At 32.5% G+C, this 17,843-nt stretch overlaps 1 protein-coding gene and 1 pseudogene across 3 annotated transcripts; one reads left to right on the top strand and one right to left on the bottom strand.

Annotated features, from left to right (window-relative positions):
* Positions 1 to 408: 408 nt before the first annotated feature.
* LOC143594949 (RING-H2 finger protein ATL2 pseudogene) lies at positions 409 to 3,338 on the bottom strand (annotated as a pseudogene). The gene is made up of 2 exons (XR_013146441.1): positions 3,227 to 3,338; positions 409 to 1,600 (listed from the first exon to the last, which is right to left on the bottom strand). The product of XR_013146441.1 is annotated as an RING-H2 finger protein ATL2 pseudogene (transcript).
* Positions 3,339 to 14,832: 11,494 nt separating this feature from the next.
* LOC143594956 (PGR5-like protein 1A, chloroplastic) lies at positions 14,833 to 17,429 on the top strand. 2 transcript variants are annotated; one of them, XM_077074129.1, is made up of 10 exons: positions 14,833 to 15,054; positions 15,551 to 15,766; positions 15,866 to 15,966; positions 16,030 to 16,086; positions 16,285 to 16,361; positions 16,497 to 16,548; positions 16,618 to 16,728; positions 16,818 to 16,915; positions 17,011 to 17,080; positions 17,180 to 17,429. In XM_077074129.1, the coding sequence occupies exons 1-9, from the start codon at positions 14,871 to 14,873 to the stop codon at positions 17,078 to 17,080; spliced, it is 966 nt and encodes a 321-aa protein (XP_076930244.1). In that variant the 5' UTR covers positions 14,833 to 14,870; the 3' UTR covers positions 17,180 to 17,429. The 2 variants fall into 2 exon arrangements, with proteins under 2 accessions (XP_076930244.1, XP_076930243.1); XM_077074128.1 differs by having other exon boundaries at positions 17,011 to 17,086.
* Positions 17,430 to 17,843: the final 414 nt, after the last annotated feature.

Here is a 17,843-nt window from a genome sequence, read left to right as displayed (position 1 = left end):
TTCAACATGCTTGAAAATAAATAAAGAACAATGCATAATAGTCTAGTGTATTATCTATAGCCAATTTTCTAGAGACAAGATGCATGCATTGAGAATAGAATCATAGATAGAGAATTGTAACTTGTAACTTTGTAAGAATGTAAGGTGATGAATTAAAACCTAATGAATTTAAAGCCCAACAGCCCATGACTAGTAGAGATAATATTGAGTAATAATAAAAAAAATAAAACCGATCCATATCAATTAAAAGCCCAACAGCCCATGACTTACCAATTCTAACTCTTTTCATTCAAATCTAAAAAGAACTAGTACTTTTCATAACATTCTTTCACTCCATCAATCATTATTTAGATAGAAACCACCTTGGTACACTTTCTGAACAAGAATATGTATAATCAGTCTGGTTTGGTTTAGTTCGGTTCAGTAACTTCGGTTACTTCAAATACCAAAACCGAAACTAAACCACAATATTTAGTTAATCGGTTATGACTTAGTTGAATTATTGGTTAATTGTAAAGTTCATTTAATTCGGTTAACATAAAAGTTACGAATCAGGTGGAACTATAATGTCATGATAGAGATAAGGTATATCAGTATATGCATACCGCATATATTTTGTATTACAACTAACCAAATGTACAATACTAACCGAACATAGCTGCATTAATATAATATAGATTATAAATAAATTTTCTGATATTGATTGATGTATCATGTATTCATGTATCTTCTAAAAAAATGTGTTTCATAAACACAAGGCGGCTTGATACTTCTAAAGACCCGTCGCTATTATCCTTTTGACTTCTGAGATAACGCCACGTGTCGAATCTATCGGTTGTATCTATCTTAACATATCATAACGATAGCCACCAAGATGTCCATTTTCGTAATTTTATCCAACGGTTTTTCCTTCCTTCTGTTATTTATTTTTCTTATGTTACTTTTAATATATTTAAACCAATTATCTGCTCTATTGTGCTCAGGTTCTCGACTTACTTGACTCTTGATCCGACTCTTCTCTCTGATTCTCGCTATCCAACACACAACTTGGTCCAACGCCAGATGACGGCGACACCATTGGCGATTTTCTGTTCATGTTATCATCTTCAACGACAATAACCGGCTTCCCGGTGACCTAAACTCATTGTCCACCACCGACTCGCTCCTACTCGGTACATCAATCCTAACATTAACTCGTAATTTCCTCCTATCCCCAGCTGACGTCGTTTCGGGGGAGCTAACACTTGAACCGGGTTCATTTATATTTGGTATTTCCGGTTCAACCGGCAACCGACAAAGCGGGCACGTTGAATTACTAAAAAACCACATGTCTATGCATCCAGTGTGAAACTTATGTTTGCAATTCGGTAAAACACGACCCGTCTCACCGTCCTCAAATTCCGATAAGCACACAGCGCATTCAGGGATACTCGCATTGGATTCCGACGAATAGATATATAACGGGAGCGACTTTATGACTGAAGCGTGGAGCCCGCCTCTCGGGGAAGCTAATGGTCTATTGTTGTCGACGTAGTAGACAACACGGGTGGAGCGGGTGGGACGACGAGTGTTGTTATGAGGGTGGAGGCGTTGGAAATACCTATTAGCATTAGCATTGGTTAATTCAATCAATAACGATTACAATATATAGAGAATACATTAAAAAAAAAAAAATAGAAAACCCCCAAAATGTTCATTTCCGTACTAGATGTCAAGACAATGATGATTTAACTAAAAATTTCCTTAAATGTCATGTCTATCACAAATCCGTCAAACCCGACTTTTAAAAATCTTGTACGAAGGCATTGCCAAACAATGGGATGTGTGTTTACATCTTAATGGAACCATTAGATGTAAACATCTGATTCATTCAGACTTCAGACTGTTTGATTCCAAATAGAAAAACATCTGAAAGGCTAAAATTAGGTCTGAATCATTCAGACTTGTTCTTGCTGCTGAATGGGACAGAGGTTCATTCAGACCTGACTCATTCAGATCTGAATGAACCAAACAGCCAATATTTTTAGATTTTTAGAGTTCTAAATCCAATTTGTTTTCTCCAACATTGCCAACCTACTATAAAAAGCCACATGCCAGGTAAATAAGGTTGTAATAAAAATTTCCGTTGAAGCTCACAAATATTCCGTTTGAAGTCACCAATGTTTTAAAAACCGGTATTTTACTTGTACCGGATTAGACTAAAAAGTGGTACAACCGGTTGAACCGGGTTATACCAGGAGGTTCAGCCGGTTGAATAGTTTATTTTATAATTTTCTATAAATGTTACTACAATCCAAAAATAACCCAAAACTAAATGATTCTTATAACAAAAAATAATCCAAAAGTTAATCCATATTAAAAAAAATAATACAAAATCACTCAATTTTAAAAAATAGTTCTAAAGTTTACACTTTTGAATGTTAATTGTTGGGTTAAAAGTAATTTTGAAAAAATATGGGCCGCAAATATCAAAAATTTCCCGGGATTAAAACCGGTTTACTGGTAAAAATCAGTATTTTAGACAAAAACCGCTGGTACGATGTTCTAGCAAACCGGTCAAAAATATCGACCTACTGTGCGAAATCCGATTTAACCGGTTCAACCGGCAGGTTTAAACCTGCTTTTAAAACAATGGAAGTCACAAAAATTTCATTGGTAACTCACCTAAATTACGCTGAAACTAACAAAAAATACGTGAACACTCGCACAAAATTCCCTATGAACTCCAAAAATTCTGTCCAAGCTCACAAAAGGTTTGTCGCAACTTTAAAAAAAATCTGTACCACACAATTATTTTTTATACGCGGCCACTTGTTGTAAGGGTACATCACTATCCAGTGGCGAAGCTTGAACGAAAACGTCGGGGTACGAGCTTAAGTTGTATGAAAAAATTCATAAACGAGGGGGCTCAAATTATTCGACCGAAAACATACGCATACAAATTTTCGGGCACAAATGGTTAATTTATGCTGCTGCGAAAAAGAAAAAAAAAACTGGACCCTCACTATGGTTTGTCCCTGCAGCATTTGGCATATTTAAAACGTTTTGGATACTTGGACCCGACGGATTAAAGATGGACATTTGATAAATCTTTTTGGTTAAATGAACATTTTGTTGAACTTTGAAATAAAAATTGATATTTTGGGGATTTTTATAAAAAAAACCCTAAAAACCTAAGATAAGCACGTGAGCTCATGCTGATAAACAATAATAATAATAATAATACCAGCGAGAGTAGAGGTGGAGAGTAAGACCAAGAAAACAACGACGAAAAAGAGGCAGATGATTGATGTGAGCATGATTTTGCCGCTGAGAGCGTATGTCGAGGCGAGGAACATAATAAAACACGGAACTATGGTGTCATTGGAAACGAGTAAGTAGAAAGAATCTAAATTACAAACTAGATGAAACATACACTTTTAATTCATACCCGAAAAACATGAACGTAATCTATATATATGGTCTTACATAATTGACCAAAACATGAAAAAATAACTCTAACACAAATAAATGATTAATTATAATATACATACACAAGGTAAATAATAAAAGAATATGCAAAATCCATGTTAACATTATATATGTTGCATGGTGATAATGACTATATGAGAGAAACTAACAAAAAGCACAAATACCCTAATTGAATAACTAAGACTAGGATATTAAAAAAACAACAAAAAAGGAGTATGATGGGGCTTGAACCTACAACCTCTCATAAGTAAAACAAGGGACTTTCTACTGTACCAGTTCAATCCTAATAGTATGGGTTCCAAGTATTAATTTTTATGGGGTCCTTACAAAATTTAATATACCGTCTTTAAGTAATTTTTAAAAAACATCGGTGTCCCGGGACCCCGATCGGACCTATGTGGGTCCGCCCCTGTTTACAAACCTGCTTTGGTTTTGGTTTGATTGATATCATATTATATATATCTACCTCGAAAATATGCAAATACTTTGACGCGGGAATTAGTAAATGACGGAAGTACCCTTTTCAACCTTCACGTGTCCTGTGAATATTCTAGCAATCTCTTTCTAATTTGTTATTATCGATTATTAATTAATAAAGTTTTGATTAAAAAAAGGGTAAGGTTAAATGTATCCTTTTCTTGTATTTGTCATACCCTTTTTTCTTGTTTTCAATACTTTTAGTAATTTTATTTAACATATTATTACTCTTCAGTATTTTTTGTAAAGTTTATCATAATAATAATATTAATTATATTTTGCAAAGTTTTTTTATTTTTATCTCTTTTATTGTTTATTATTCTTTATAATAATAATAATATTTATTATCATTATAAATATATTTAAAGAAATAATGATATAATCTCTATATAAAAACGATAGATCAACTTGTGTACTTTTATCTTATTATATGTCTCCCGTCCGACAAAAAAATTCCTTTGAATATATGTTGTTAGGTTCGGACGTATAAGAAAAGAAATAACTTGTTTATGATCAAGTCGATGTTGTTTAATTTCTTTTATTGATTAAAAACAATGCACTTTAAAAAAAATAAAAAAAAATGTAAGCTATCTCTAAAAACTATTAAAACACAAAAAGAAGATTTTATAATATGAAAAAAAAAAAGAAATGAAACTCTTTAAAGAATAAAAAACACCTTTTTTAAAATAATAATAATAATAATAACAAAAGATAACAAAATGGTAAAGGAAAAACAGAAAGGTTAAACTGTATTAATGCAAAACTCAAGGGATGAGATATGTTTAGTAAAAATGAAGGTGAGTGTGGTACGTTTAGTAGCAACTTTAAAAAGCTCTTCAACAAATATAAGTACTAATGTTTTTAACGATTAGATTTAAGCTAAATAATTAATTTGAGAATTGTAAACTCGCTAAATCGGTTAAAACTGAATATTTAAGTGAGTGAGTCCAAACTGAAAACTGAATGTTTAAGTGAGTGAGTCCAAATTGAATGTTTAATTTGAGAATTGTAAACTCACTAAACTCAACTGTTTAATTAAAAATGTTAATATTGCAAATAACGACTAAATATATAGTTACAACTAGATATGTACAAATCAGTTAACGGGTCCAAATCAGTTTGATATGCAAACCTTTGATTTTGGGTTGGGTTAGGTTAGTTTGAAAGCCGATTTTCTCAAAGCGGTTTTTGAGGTATGTTTATAAACCGGTTTACCATTTAGGAGCCGACTTTTTTAAACACCACTAGCTGTATAAGTTTTTACCATATGACAAGGCTAAATGTTATATAAGTTGTTACTAAATTCGAGTAATTATTTTCTTATAAATAAAAAAGAATTGTGTATATATAATACGTTAATATTAATAGTTAAATGCCAACATAATTTAATTCTGTGGTTGATATAATGTCTTGACATCAAAACTTTATTAAAGCAAATAAATAACTATATTGATGTAATGCACTACAAAGTTTAGCTGAAGTTGGAAGTTGATGGCTAGAAGCTGTAGCTGGTAGTTGTTAGCTGTATCTTTTTAGAAATATTTAGGTGTTTGGTAGAGTAGCTGGAGCTTTTAATAAAACTAGCTGGGTGCTCACGCGGTGCACTGTTTTAATCCAAAACCTATTCCGACTTGACCCCTTTCGACTCAAAACCGTACCAACATGAATCGAAGTGAATTAGCCCTTTTTCATCGACTCGTTCCGACCTTAATTTGGTCGTACACATGCATGGGGCTTGTCTGACTCGACTTGTTACCGATCCTAACCAATAATCACATAATATGTTAATTTTTTAAAGTTAAATAAGTATAACAATATGATACTATGCTCGTTTTTATGATTCAATTTTTTTAAAAAAACTATTAACGTTTAAAATGTTATGGTCTTTTAAAAAGTCAGAGGGATAGTTGGTTTTGAATATGGGTTAAATATGTAATTATTATATGAATTAACAAAATGTAATGAAAGTTTAAGTACTAAAATTGTAAAATTTGAAACCCTAAAAGCTTGTAGCTTGTTTAAACGCTACTATCATGAGCGTTTCAATTTGGAGTTTTTTCTCCAAGCCTAAAAGCTTCAAGCTACTCTAACCAAATGAAACTTTTTATTAAATAGGAGCTTTTTCTTAAAAGCTTGTAGCTAAAAGCTCCTAAAAGCCCCTAAAAGCTCTTTGTCAAACATGCCCGTAGTGTTACTTTGAAGTCTAAAACTCTAAATTATGTATAATAAAACTCTAAAAGTTACTGACATACATATATGCTTAAGAGTTATACTTGGTACATTTATTATTTTGACACAAGATTTTATTAAACGTAACATGAGTTCTAGAGATATATTATAAACTCGTTGAGTTTTTTTACCAAAATAGGATGAGAGAAAAAACTATTTATCAAAATAGGTGAATTTAAAACTATTTACCAAAATATGTGATTTCTTGAAAACTTGTATTTCTCCCTCCTAATTTAATGAGTTATTGGATAGAAATAGATTTAAATTTAAAAGAAATAAGAAAAAGTTTTATAATAAAATAAAGACATTTTGTTTTCTTATCAAAATAAGCCATTTTTAAAAATAATCTTTTTTAATAATGTATTCCGTAAACTGAATTTTTGAGTCAATTACTATTGTTCAATGTTGATTTCATTCAAAATTTTATAACATTAATATAAATATTTTGAACTAATTGTATTTTGCATGTAAGAAACTATAACATCAATAAAAAATATTTGAATAGTTTAAATAAAGGGTTTGTTATTAATTTTAAAATGTGTTGATTTTGCACATTTTTTATCGTAAACTATTAAGACGTCCCCTACTATACGAATCAAATCGACTTCGACCGAACAACAACAGTTCCCGTATTTGATTTTATGGGTTTTTCGATCGATATAAAACCCGTGTAGATAACTTTTCAGTCATATCAAGACTTTATTTTTTTGGTTTCTCTTTCCATCGTAATAGTAAGTGTCAATAGCATAACAATCCAAAGCAATACCAACCTAATTCTCGTCGTCTATATTTTGCTATTTATTTTGGAAATGTTGTTCTAAAAAAGAATTATATTGGGAATACATGATTAAAAGGGAATATATTAAAAGGTAAAAAAAATCTATTATCGTAGTTAAATATTAAATGAATAACAAAAACGTTTATAAAGCAACTAAAAAAATATATATAAAGACAACAAACATTTATGTTAGAATATTTTTTTTCACAGATACTTTTATAATGAAAAAAGAATCAACGATTTCTTCTTTTTTTATATAAAACTTCATGATGTAACAAAATGTGTTTAATTTATTTTATTTTAGACCTTTGTCAGCTATTATATTTTAAGAACAATTTAAATCTTTTTCTATCCAATAACCATTAAGACAAGAAGGGAGAAATACAAGTTTTCAAGAAATCATCTATTTTAATAAATAGTTTTAAATTCACCTATTTTGATAAATAATTTTCCCTCCATCTTATTTTGGTAAAAAACTCAACTAGAGTTCTATGCCGTTTAATAAAAAAAGCAAAAAAAAAAAAAAGAGTAAAATTTTAAAATGACCATTGGAAATTTGGAAGATAGTAACACGGGTATAGATGGAAATACAAGATATTGGTCAACGTCAACGACTCATTTACTTAACGGCCCCACATGTTTCAAAATCTATGACTTTTCCATCATACTTATCATGTGATTTCAGATGTTTTGTTCACTTGACAAAACATTTTACAACTTTAAAGTCGTTTTGTTACGGTTTTTTATATAAGCATAAATTGCATTTCGTGAAAAAGTAGGGGTTGATTTCACTTGTCTTGCAAAAGGAATAATATCAGTATTTTTCACATTAAATGCAAATTAATATGCATATTTTCAACATTTACGTTACGTGATACTTGCAAATTATTTTTATGTGTATATGGCATCAAATACTAGCTTTTAAACGTTTATACTTATCTAACATTTAATGACGCTGAATCATCATTTTCGATAAGCACCACTAGTATGGAAGTTTATGTACCGGCAAGTGAATAAGTCGAATACAAGTCACCTAACTTTATGATATAAGTATATTGAGTTATTTTTGGAAAAAAGAATATATATATATATATATATATATATATATATATACTAATTTTTTTACCCAAAAACAATTGTATTCCTCAACATGTGCAAATTTCTCGTAATCCATCCACAATTATTATGTTTTCAAGTTTTACAATTTCTTCAATAAAGAATTTTCCTTTTAATTGCCTTTTACTGTACGATATTTATTTGTTTATTATTCTGTGGGTGATGATATATGTTCACACTTCACACTTTCCTTTTCTTTTCTTCTGCTTTTCGACATATGCAAATACTATATATTAATTAAAGACAGAATTACAAATTTTGTCTTTTAAAAAAAGCCAAATTAAGGTTCGTGTCCTTTGTTAAGTTTCCTTGCAGGCGGTGTACTTTAAACATTTTTTTCCTACACGTTATGTCCTTTACGCTAACTGGGTTAGAAAAACTCAGTCAAGTATGACATGTGCCAGAAATGTGATGGGCATAATTGTAATTTTAGTGTATATTTAAATTAAAAAAATATATATATGTATATATAATCCCCTCCTTTCTCTCTTCTTTCTCTCTAAGCCACCACCATCACCATAAACTCCGGCCACCATAAATTCCGGCCACCGCAAACGATCCCTATCACCCGAACCCGACCCATCCTTTTCCAAAGCCCGTATCCCTATCACCCGAACCCGACCCATCCTTTTCCAAAACCCGTATCCCTATCACCCGAACCCGACCCATCCTTTTCCGAAACCCTCCACTGAGATCTGCCGAATCTCGCACCGCCGATTGGGACGCCGTCGCCGAACCCCTCGGCCGGTTGTTTCCCGGCGCCGTGCCGCCGAAAACCTCCGCGCAGTGCCGCCATAAGATGGATAAGCTCCGGCAACGGTACCGTGCTGAGAAGCAACGTGCTCTTGCGTTCTCCGTTGGCCGGTTTTTGTCCACGTGGTTCTTCTTTCAAGCTATGGATTCTATGGAGAAAAACGGTACCGGATCTGGATCTAATAATAATGATGATGATGACGTCATCAATACCGGTAACGATGTAAGCAGTTCGATTATTAATCATCAATTGAATATGAATATGAAGATGAATGTTGATTCGGTTTATGGAGGATTGAATCCTGGCTGTGGAATTAGATTTAAACCGGCTGCAGTTACGACTGCGGTTGCTGTTGATAGTAATATGGTTAATGTAGCCTATAGAGTTAGGGTTTCACAAAATTATGATGATAATAATAATAATACTGAAACCAAGAAACAAGAAACCCAGTAGTCACAGTCACAATGAAACACTAACCCACCATTTATTTTGCTCTCTCTGTGGTGGTGGTTGTTTCCGGCGAGATTCGGGAAGATCTCGAACCACCAATGATTTTCCGGCGAGATTCGGGCAGATCTTGGTGGAGGGTTTTGGAAAAGGATGGGTCGGGTTCGGGTGATAGGGATACGGGTTTTGGAAAAGGATGGGTCGGGTTCGGGTGATAGGGATATGGGTTTTGGAAAAGGATGGGCCGGGTTCGGGTGATAGGGATCGTTTGCGGTGGCCGGAATTTATGGTGGCCGGAGTTTATGGTGATGGTGGTGGCTTAGAGAGAAAGAAGAGAGAAAGGAGGGGATTATATATATTTTCTTTTTTTTTTAATTTAAAGATACACTAAAATTACAATTATGCCCATCACATGTCTGGCACATGTCATACTTAATTGAGTTTTTCTAACCCAGTTAGCGTAAAGGACATAACGTGTAGGAAAAAAATGTTTAAACCTGCAAGGAAACTTAACAAAGGACACGAACCGTAATTTGGCTTTTTTTAAAGGACAAAATTTGTAATTCTGTCTTAATTAAATGCATATAATCAGCTTTTAGAATGACGTATTGAATAATACCTTTTATAAAGTACCCATTTTAAAATTGATTTATAAACACATTATATATTTGATATGAGTCATAAAGTTTTTGTATTAAAATGTGATTATATCATACTTTGGATTATGTTCATACTTATTCTTACTGTTATACTTACTCGCATGTTTTATTTATTTATTTTTCCTCAAATATCTTCCTATATAATTATAACATCTCAAAAATTTTGATTTAAATTTAATAACTTAGGAAAGTTGAAGGATCAAAAGAATAGTAAGACAAGTCATAAGAAAATATTAAATAAGGAATTATGAGAAAAATAAGGAAATAAAAATATTTCCTAAGTTAAAGTTTACTTACATGAAAGAAATTCCATCCCACATTGGAAGATGTAAGAAAGTGGAAGCATTCCACTAAGATATAAATAAGGAAGATGGAATTCATCCCACATGGAAAGTGGTAAAAAAATGGAAACACTTTATAAGGAATAAAATTTCCATAGTAATATTTTTTATGAATATCATGCACCAAAGTGGTCCTAGCGGAGCGCAATGTGGCGCACTTTGCACTTCGCACGCTTGCATCGACGAGAGTTAGACCAGAAGTTACAAGCTACAAAAGACTAGAGACTAAAAACGAAAAATAATATCCAAGGACCCATCGCGCTACGCGATGAGTCCAAGAAAACGGCCATCGCGTACCTCGATGGGCCGTGATGACGCATCATACACGTGTCACATCCAAGTGACACGTGGCGGCAGGGCATGACACGTGGCAGAACGTGTAAGACCACGTGGCAGCGTGTCAGGCCACGTGGCGAGAGAAGCTGTCGCGGTACGCGACAGTTGGAGAAGTAGGACCCATCGCGATGGGATCCAAAATTTGCTATAAATAGGGGTGGCTACGGGTTCATTCTCACACACACCCACAGCCACTCTCTCTCTAGAAATACACTCTCTCTACCTCGGTTTGCGTGCTGAACACCGTTTTGCGTGCCACCAACCCGAAAAATATCACATCGTAATTCGTGCCAAATACTTGGTGTTTCCTCGAAGTGCATGCCATCCAAAAAGTAACCCAACATTCCGTCTCGAAGTGCGTGCACGACCCAGCGACATCTGAACATCGTCTCGATTTGCGTGCCAAGAATGGTTGATCAAGAACGCCTCGATAAACGTGCATACAGAGTATAAGTGCTGCCCGTATAAACTTAGGAATATCTAACTCCGAATACCCGTGCGAGGTAAGGGGTTCTGCCTAAGTTATTATTTTATCATTATAAATGGCTTAGACCATAGTCGGGAGTATAGCCAAACCTTGATTATGATTAAGAGTTATATAACTTTTCTTAAGCAAAGGTTATAGTTAAATAATATTTCTTTATTATTAAGAAATATAAATATTCATAAATAAATAGTCTAAAGTTAATGTTTCTTCTTGAAGAAGAAACATAGTATGTAATGATAAACAAGCAAAGGGACTAAAGGTCCAAATGTTTTGAATAAACAAATGTTTTTATCAAGGTTAACGCTATACAAAAACGGACTAGAGGTCTAAAGCTAGATTGATGATATAGTTATTTATACAAAATGTTATTCTCGTACTATAGGTCCGAGGTAACAAAACAAGAAGAAGAATCAGAAAACAGGAATTAGTAAAAGAAACTGATTATAAATAGAAAAGGTGAATACACCCCAAACCTTTTATAATGAGTCTGAATGTTTGCATAGGGTTTACGAATCCTTAAAAACTTTGTGTACAATAATAAGAAACGGACACTCTGATTAAGAGTATACATGTGTCTGGATCCAAACATACATGGTGACTCGGCATTTCCCCGAGGCCATGCATATCATCAACATGCCTCTGAAGGTCTACGGGACTTTTCAGAGAAATGATATTGTGTATATAATTAATTGTACATGGTACTTAGGGTAATTTTATCCCAATTTAGTTGTGTGCCTAATGAGTAGTCGCAAAGGTATTATTGTTGGTTTCACAAATGTATTGAAAAGAGATTTTAGAGTCAGCGTTATTCACCAGCTTTTGTGCTGACGTATTTTCTCACCCATGTTATAGGGAAACAAGAAAGGTTAAAACATAAAAGCAAGAAGAAATAGAAGATTGGAGTTATAGTCACTAGATGCTATCTGATGGCTCAGATATTTTACTTAAAAATATTATAAAAGAGTTATGTTTTTCAAATAAATGTATTGAAACATTGAACGGGTATTTTAACCCGAAAGTTTAATAAGTTTTCAATAAAATAATATTTTATTAAAGACTTTCGCTGAAATAAAACCCGCAACTCTGATGTATTTACAAAACAGGTACCAACTTGTGGTCACACACCTAGGCCCTAAGTCGGGGTGTGACAATAATAATCAATAAATTGTCACATAGAGTACTTTAATTGTTGATTTAATTTAAAAAAATAGTTTGTCGGTTAAACCATTAAACCATCTTTGTCATGTTAAGAGAATCTTTATGTGGTTAATATATGTTTAATAATATATAACTTTATTTTCTTAAATCTAATATTCGTTCAAATTATAACTAAAGTAAATGAGATTTTGATGCTCAATGTAGGTTTTGAACAGTGACGGATCTAGGATTTTTTTTCACAGGGGTCGGAAATTTTCGAGTATTGGTTGTCTATCGCTATATAGTAAAATTTTTCGGTTTTGAGTCGGGTCTAGTCGCATAATTAATAGATAAAACTAAATTAAATTCCAAATAAACCATGTTTATATTCATAAAAGTATAAATTCAAATATCGATGAAATGTAATCTGTTTATAAAAATAATTAAAATGAAACAAATGAAAACTTATAACTATCTAGTAAGTAAAGTCATTATACATTAAAAGATACATTAAAAAACAAAACATATAAAAACCAAATGCAAGTAGAATCTCGACATGTTATAATTTAAACAAACCAGTAAAGAAAATATACATAATTTACGTTTTTATGCTTTATAACATCATTTTTAAATTGAGATGGTTAAGTCCACATGTGGGTAGACACTTCTTCCAATGTTTAATAAAAAATAATAGTAAGTAAGAGAGAGAAACTTTATCTTCTTTCTTTTCCAAAACGTGTAGCCAGTTCCAAGCATTGTATTTCTCCGATTACTATTGCCGGAACCTTTTTTTTTCACCTAATAATCCTTTTTTTTTCCTCCCTTTTCTTTATCTCACATGGGTTGGTATTAATATTTTATAGGGGTCGATCGGGATTTTATCTTAAATAAAACACTAATTTTTATTTTTTTTTCACAGAGGACGCCTGACCCCCTACGACAAAGCGTAGGTCCGCCCCTGGTTTTGAAATGGAATTTAAAAGGTTGAAGTTTATAAAACTATAAGCAGAAGACATGGCTGCTGTTATGAGTTTCGGTTTTAAAAAATGTATTTGTTCTAATTTGGAGTTACAGATTGAGATGAAACACATGTATGATCTTGTGACGTCGTGGTTACATATGGATCTTAAACGCAAATCAAAATAAATCATTGGACGATTTTGCAAATGTTATATACTTATATATGATCACACCGCATATATTTGCTAGCGAGAGAAAATATACATCACAAGAACATTTATTGCTCTCATAGACTACATACCAATTAACTGTTCTCAAGAGGTCGGAGGTGGTTTGAGTTAAAATCCATAAGGGTTAGTCGGGATTCTTTTTTCATAGGATACAGCTGACCTAATTACATGCTTGTTTTTTAATAATTAAAGTTGTGTTTCGTAATTCTTTAAAACACTGTTACAACATCTCACTAAGAAAATAATATTTATCCCATCTCGTTTCACTAAGTAGACAATTTTACTCTCACAAGTCATGATGCCTCACTAATAAGATAGTAACCATTAACCACCCTTATAATATCTTTCTAATTTGTATAAAGGTTGTCACTTTTATATCTATATATGGATGTTGTCTACGAGTATTGCGTTTGAAATCAACACATCTTTCTTAATTCTTACCTAGAGATACGTGTTTATTAAGAATGTTACTCATCAATTTGAGGCGCGTATGAAATCTTTAAAGTCGGTTATTGTATTACCACTTTTAAACTAAACGACGTTTTCTATAATTATCTTTGTTAAAAGACATAATATTTCATTTATGGTAAATATAAAGGACGGAAAATGTAATTTACTAAAGAATATTTTATCGATTAATTATCTTCTTTATTCATGCAGTGTTTCAAAAACCGATTCACACCGGCCCGTTGAGCCGATTAAACAGGATTTCGCACAACAGACCAGTATTTTGAGTCCGGTATTTTTGGCCGATTTACTAGAATATCGTATCGGCGGTTTTTGTCTAAAATACATTTTATCGACAAACCGGTTTTATGTCCGAGAAATTTTTGATATTTGCGACCCATATTTTCAAAATTACTTTTAAAAATTAACATTCAAACGTGTAAACTTTAGGACTATTTTTTTTTAAAAAAAAATGAGTGTTGTTGCATTACTTTTTTAATATGGATTAACTTTTGGATTATTTTTTTGTTATGGAATCATTTACCTATGGGTTATTTTTTGGATTAAAGTTACATGTATAGGAAATTATAAGGTAAATTATTCAACCGGTTGAAACTTTCGGTATAACCCGGTTCAACAAGTTATACCATTTTAGCCCAATCCAATACAAGTAAATTACTAATTTTTAAAACATTAATTCCGTGAGAAGAGTTTTGAGAAATTAAAGAATGAAAATCATATTAAAAAATGCAAAAACATTTACCAATGTGGAAGATGACGTGGCGAATTCTATGTCATAAATCTGAACCAACTAAGCTGCTGACATGGCATTTCCAGATCAAAAGAAAATAAAAAATCAAGTACCTAACTTTCCCTCCACATATTCAAACCTTACCTTATCTCTCAATTTGTCTGATCCTTCAATTCCTTACACAAAACAAGAACCTCAAAATGAATTCACTTTGCAATTCTCAGTATCAGCTCTGCGGCCACCCGCGAAAATGGGTTTCGCAGTGACCTCTTCTCGTTTTGTCGCTGCTCCTATTCGAAGACCCTCTGCTGGTTTATCAGGTTCTAACCGCTCAGCTGCTTCTAAGGCTCAGTCGATTAAGTTGATCGGTAGAGAGTTTGCGATTCAACGGAGATTGGTTATTATTTCCCCAAAGGCCACCAGTGATCAACCAGGTTTTGTTATTGTCTTATTTTTAACACTAGTAAAATACTGTTACATTTAAAAATTTAATGCAATTAAAAGATATAAAAACATGTATGTGAGGTTAGTTTCAAGTATATAAAGAAAAGGTGTTTTCGAAATACACGCGTAAGCTATGCCAATTAGTGATTTATGTGTTTAATCCAAAAATACTGAAACTGTTAAAAGTTTAGGGAAATTATAAGAGATGAAATTGGAACCCTAATTGGTGGATTTCGAGCCAAACAACCGACAGCCCGACCAAACCACCTATAGTCGTTTGGTACATGATCTGGCTCGTTGACACCTTTCTGAATGTAGTTCCACTTGTAGCCCAAGTTATGTTATTTATAAGTTTGGGCCTTTTTGTCATGTTTTCTTTTATCTAGTTGGTCCATATAAGAGTCTGCTAACTTCTAGATCAACTACTGATCGGTAGGCAATTTCAAGTTTTCAACGCAAATTTTTGCGGTGTTGTGTTTCTTTCAGGTCAAGTTGAAGGAGAAGAAGAAATTGTTGATAGCAACATAATGCCGTATTGCAGCTTAGATAGACAAAAGAAGAAAACATTAGGAGAAATGGAACAACAATTTCTTCAAGCGTTACAGGCGTTCTATTATGAAGGAAAAGCTATCATGTCAAACGAAGAATTCGATAATCTTAAGGAAGAACTCATGTGGGAAGGAAGCAGTGTTGTTATGCTAAGTATGTATACATAGTAAATGTGTTTATTGTCACGGCGTCACCTATTGAACTCTTCATATAACATGATGTCGTATATCGTCTTTGCTATATGTTTTGCAGGCTCTGATGAGCAGAAGCTTTTAGAGGCTACAATGGCGTACATATCCGGTAACCCGATAATGAGTGATGTAGAGTTTGACAAATTGAAAAAGCAATTAAAGGTATGCAAATGATTACTATGCTGTTCATGCTTATGAAACTAATAATAATATACATTATTTCAGAAAGATGGAAGTGACATAGTGGCTGAGGGTCCAAGATGCAGTCTTCGCAGTAGAAAGGTATGCACGTAAAATTCCTAAAATATAAAAAACACAAAAAGGATATTATAGTTAAGTAAATGAATTATTAATAATGTAACACTCCATCTGAGTATTTAAACTAACTATGTTGTTAAAACATTTTTCATGAAAACTTAGTTGTATGCAGTGTTGTAAGTTGCAGCATAATCTGTTACCGATAAATATATTTGATTGTAGGTTTACAGTGACCTGACTGTTGATTACCTTAAAATGTTCCTCCTAAATGTCCCAGCTGCTGTTGTTGCAGTAGGATTGTAAGTGACACTTCACTTATTATGCTACTTTTATTGTTTATAAATGATGCATATTATCGCTTGTTACATTTGATTTTTTTAACAATTATGTCAACTTTCCATATTAATTTCTTAGTATATGTTTGTGTATGGTAGATTCTTCTTTCTTGATGACATTACCGGATTTGAAATTACATACCTTTTGGAGGTAAATGTGGTTTCATCTTGATTTCTTGGCATTTAAAGTTATATTTCTTAAGTTCTTTACTTTTATCAGCTTCCAGAGCCATTTAGTTTTATCTTCACTTGGTTTGCGGCTCTGCCATTCATAATATGGTTAGCCTTTACGATTACCAACGCCATTGTCAACGATTTCTTGATATTGAAGGTACAAGTATTCAAGTTATTCCTTATAGATAATTCAAATTAACACTAATCTTTGTGTTATACTAATATCTCAATTTTTATTATTTTCAGGGCCAGTGTCGTAACTGTGGGACAGAGAATACTTCATTCTTTGGAACCATATTGTCAATTTCCAGTGGTGGTTCTACCAACAATGTCAAATGCGCAAAGTGAGTTTGATGAGTTTTAACTACTTAACTAATTTTATTTATAAAATATATATATTTATTGAATATTAATGTCACGTTCAATCCTCTAATTTCAGCTGTCAAACCGCACTAGTGTTTGATCAAGAAGACCGTTTGATAACATTGCCAGAAGGAAGTGAAGCTTGAGTAAGGGTATAAACTCAATTTCTGCAAGTTTGCATCCATAACTTTTATGCTTTAACCTTTCTATATATATTGTTTACAACACAAGTGAAACAAATGCAGGAGACCATGAGTGGCTTTATGTTTGAAGGAAGATGCCAGTGTAAATGTACTTAGTTTTTTAATTCATAAATAGGGGTTACATGTTTGTTAGGCAGTACTACATAAGCGTGCATTTGCATTTTTATTGTATATTCATGTGCATAAAATGAGAGCATGGATTATGTATGTTGATATGTATATTTTACATTGGGTGCATGCTCTGTTCATATACGAGGCAGAGTCTTTAAGTAATAACATCCCACATTATACATATACTTTTGCTTTCAGATTCATGTTTGTAAAATGGACAATTTGTTATGATGTGATTACAATATGGAACTGTAAAGATACACAACATGTCATGGAGCCCGGATAACTGAATAGCAAGTGCGTAAATTATCGTTAAAAGCAAAATAAATCAAAGCTTATATATTATGTACAATACCAAATACCATAGGTGGTTGTTACCATTAACCAGTCATCATTAGTTGTGATTACCTCTTTTGGTTGGTGTTAGTCGAGTTTATTGTCTATTTTAGCTACTATTATTTAATTTATTATTTATCTTTAAGTTTGTTTGTTAGTAAATATTTTATCTAGAGTTTTAATGTCAGGATAACTATTGACATATTTTATTATTATTATTATTATTATGATTGTTGTTGTTGTTGTTTTTTGGTTACAC

This window comes from Bidens hawaiensis, unplaced genomic scaffold (assembly GCF_021521415.1).
Source record: "Bidens hawaiensis isolate Kalapana, Puna unplaced genomic scaffold, B.hawaiensis_p1.1 tig00044370_1, whole genome shotgun sequence".
NCBI lineage: Eukaryota > Viridiplantae > Streptophyta > Magnoliopsida > Asterales > Asteraceae > Bidens > Bidens hawaiensis.
Note: the sequence above shows the minus strand (reverse complement) of the source record. Positions and strands in the feature narration are given on the sequence as shown.